This window comes from Chenopodium quinoa, unplaced genomic scaffold, assembly GCF_001683475.1.
Source record: "Chenopodium quinoa cultivar QQ74 unplaced genomic scaffold, ASM168347v1, whole genome shotgun sequence".
NCBI lineage: Eukaryota > Viridiplantae > Streptophyta > Magnoliopsida > Caryophyllales > Amaranthaceae > Chenopodium > Chenopodium quinoa.
This window is the reverse complement of record NW_018742390.1, coordinates 1,653,420-1,656,623: the sequence shown is the minus strand read 5'-3', so window position 1 is coordinate 1,656,623 and position 3,204 is coordinate 1,653,420. Positions and strand designations below refer to the sequence as shown.

The window sequence follows — 3,204 nt, the reverse complement described above, 5'->3', positions numbered from 1 at the left end:
TGTATTGACTATAGGGAGCTAAAAAAAGTGACCATAAAGAATAAGTATCCCCTACCAAGAATCGATGATTTGTTCGATAACTAAAGGGTGCCACAGTATTTTCAAAGATTGTCTGGAGATCTAGGTATCACCAATTGAGGATTGCCGACGAGGACATCCCTAAAACCGCATTTAGGACAAGATATGGACACTACGAGTTTATAGTTATGCCTTTTGGATTGACAAATGCTCCAGCAATCTTTATGGATTTGATGAATAGGGTGTTTCATCAATTTATGGATAATTTTGTAGTAGTGTTCATAGATGATATATTGGTGTACTCAAAGAGCAAGGAAGAGCATGCAGAACACCTAAGGGCAATTCTGCAAACAATAAGAGAAAACCACCTTTATGCGAAATTCTCTAAGTGAGTTTTGGTTGGAAACTGTAGCATTTTTAGGACATTTCGTGTCCAAGGATGGAGTAGAGGTAGACCCAGCCAAAAAAGAAGCTGTTAAGAGTTGGCCTACACCCAAAATAGTATATGATGTGCAGAGTTTCTTAGGTTTAGCAGAGTATTATAGGCGTTTGTTAAGGATTTTTCCAATACTGCTAAACCTATGACTACTTTAATGAAGAAGGACAAGAAGTTCGAGTGGGATGATAAGTGTGAATAAGCGTTCCAACTCTTGAAACACAAACTAGTTACAGCACCAGTGCTTACACTGCCGGATGATAGTGGATTATATGATGTATATAGCGATGCATCAAAGAATGGTTTAGGGTGCGTGCTTATGAAAAATGGAAAGGTGATTGCATATGCATCGAGGAAGGTAAAGACCCACGAAGTAAACTACCCAACCCATGATTTGGAATTAGCTGCGATCATTTTTGCAATAAAAATTTGGCGCCATTATTTGTATGGAGTGAAATGTAGAATTTACACAAACCATAAGAGTTTAAAGTACATTTTCACCCAAAAGGAGTTGAACTCTCGTTAAAGGAGATGGCTAGAGTATACGACGGATTATGATTTAGATATGCAATACCATGAAGGGAAAAGAATGTGGTTGCGGATGCTCTACGTCTTAAAACCAGCCATGGACTAAACTCATTAGTAGTAGCTAATGAGTTGTGTAGGGAAATGATGAAATTGAATTTAGAAGTTGTAGAATGGGGAGTACCAACAGGTATTCTTGCGAACCTAAGCATCCAACCAACAATATTCGACGAGATTCGCGCAAACCAAGAGGGAGATGTGAAGTTGGATAGGATTCGTGAGAAAATTAAGCAAGGAAAAACTACAGACTTTAAAATTCACGAAGATGGGAGTTTGAGGTATAAAGGTCGATGGTACGTACCAAAGAAATGTGAGGAAGTGAAGAGAAAGTTGATGGAAGAAGGCCATAATACACCCTACTCAGTACACCCGGGAGGAGACAAGTTATATAAGGATTTGATGAAGATGTTTTGGTGGCCTAGAATGAAAAATGAGGTGCTGAGTTTGTGGCAAAGTGTTTAACATGTCAAAAGGTAAAGATAGAACACAAGAGGCCTCAAGGAACTGTGAAATCATTAGAAATACCAGGATGGAAGTGGGATTGCATTTCAATGGACTTTGTGACTTGCCTTCCTAAGTCAAAGAGAGGAAATGACACCATTTGGGTAGTGGTGGATAGACTTATAAAATCCGCAGTGTTTATACCAATGAAGGAGACTTGGAAAATGGAGCAACTTGTGAAATCTTACATCAAACATATTGTGAGGTTACATGGGGTTCCAAAGGATATTGTATTCGATAGAGATTCTAGGTTTCTCTCAAAATTATAGAAAAGTGTACAGGAAAATTTTGGTACAACACTTAAGAGGAGTACGACATTTCACCCTGCCACAGATGGACAAACTGAGAGAACCATTCAAACCTTGGAGGACATGTTTAGAGCTTGTGTTATAGTCTTCCAGGGCGGATGGGAAGATAGCTTGGATTTAATTGAATTTTCCTACAATAATAGTTTCCCTGCGAGCATAGGAATGGCACCATTTGTGGCTTTGTATGGGAGGAAATGTCGTAGTCCAATTTGTTAGCACGACATTAGTGAAACTATGATCTTAGGGCCTCAAATGATTGAAGATACAGTTAAGCAAGTAAGGGAAATTCAAGCTACGATTCAAGCAGCACAAGATCGCCAAAAGAGCTATGCATACTTAAAGCGTGGGAAAGAAGAGTTCGAAATTGGCGATAAGGTATTGTTAAAGGTGTCACCAATGAAAGGAGTGATGAGATTTGGAAAGAAAGGAAATCTCAGTCCAAAGTACATTGGTCCATATGAAATACTGCAAAGAATAGGCAAAGTAGCTTATAGGTTAGTGTTACCTATGGAGCTTAGTAAAGTACATGACGTATTTCATGTGTCCCAATTAAGAAGTTACATTCCTGATAAATCCTATGTGCTACAACCCGAAAACATTGAGTTAGATCAAAGCTTAACACATGAGGAAAAACCTGTCAAGATTCTTGACAGTAAAGTGCGTAGTACACACAATAAGAACGTTAAGATTGTGAAAGTACTTTGGTCTAACCAAGATTATGAGGAAGCCACTTGGGAGGCAGAAGATGAAATGAAAAAGAAATACCCAGAGTTGTTTTAGGTATGTTGAGTTACGGGGGCGTAACTCGTTTTCTTTAAGGGTGGTAGAATGCGATAGAATTTCGCGCTTTTTCCCTATATTTTACTTATTTTTGGTGCTTTTTGCACAAATTTTATTAAGTATTTTGAGTATTCGTGCTCTCAAAGAGACACAAAGGAGTAAAGGAATGACAAAAAGTACAACAATACTATACATAAAGAGGAAAAAGGTTTGAATTTTGTTACCCAAGTTTCGGGAGGAAACTTTTTTTAAGGGGGGTAGACTGTAATACCCCGTATTTTTATACGCATTTTATTTTAAAATATGTATTTTATAAAGTGTTTGAATAATTTTAATATCTTAATTATGGTATTTTAACTAATATTTTTATAAAAGCAATGTTTATTTAATATTTTTTTTTATAAATGTTGGGGTTTTATTTAAAGAAAGTTTAATTTTAACAAGTTTTATTAGGGAAGGAATTAGGAAAAAATAAAAGAGGAAAGTTTAGGGAAAAAGGGATGGGTAGAGAAGGGGTATAAATATCCCAATTATGAGGAAAATCAACTTTGCCTTGAGTGGAGAAAAACCCAAGGT

At 36.9% G+C, this 3,204-nt stretch overlaps 1 protein-coding gene across 1 annotated transcript; it reads left to right on the top strand.

The window, feature by feature from the left end:
* Positions 1-2,082: 2,082 nt before the first annotated feature.
* On the top strand, positions 2,083-2,628 carry LOC110699716. The gene has a single exon (XM_021877245.1). It carries the CDS (start codon positions 2,083-2,085, stop codon positions 2,626-2,628), a length of 546 nt encoding a protein of 181 aa, XP_021732937.1.
* Positions 2,629-3,204: the final 576 nt, after the last annotated feature.

Coding starts and splice junctions, on each gene's coding strand:
- LOC110699716 (XM_021877245.1), top strand. CDS start 2,083: ATGATCTTAGGGCCTCAAATGATTGAAGATACAGTTAAGCAAGTAAGG.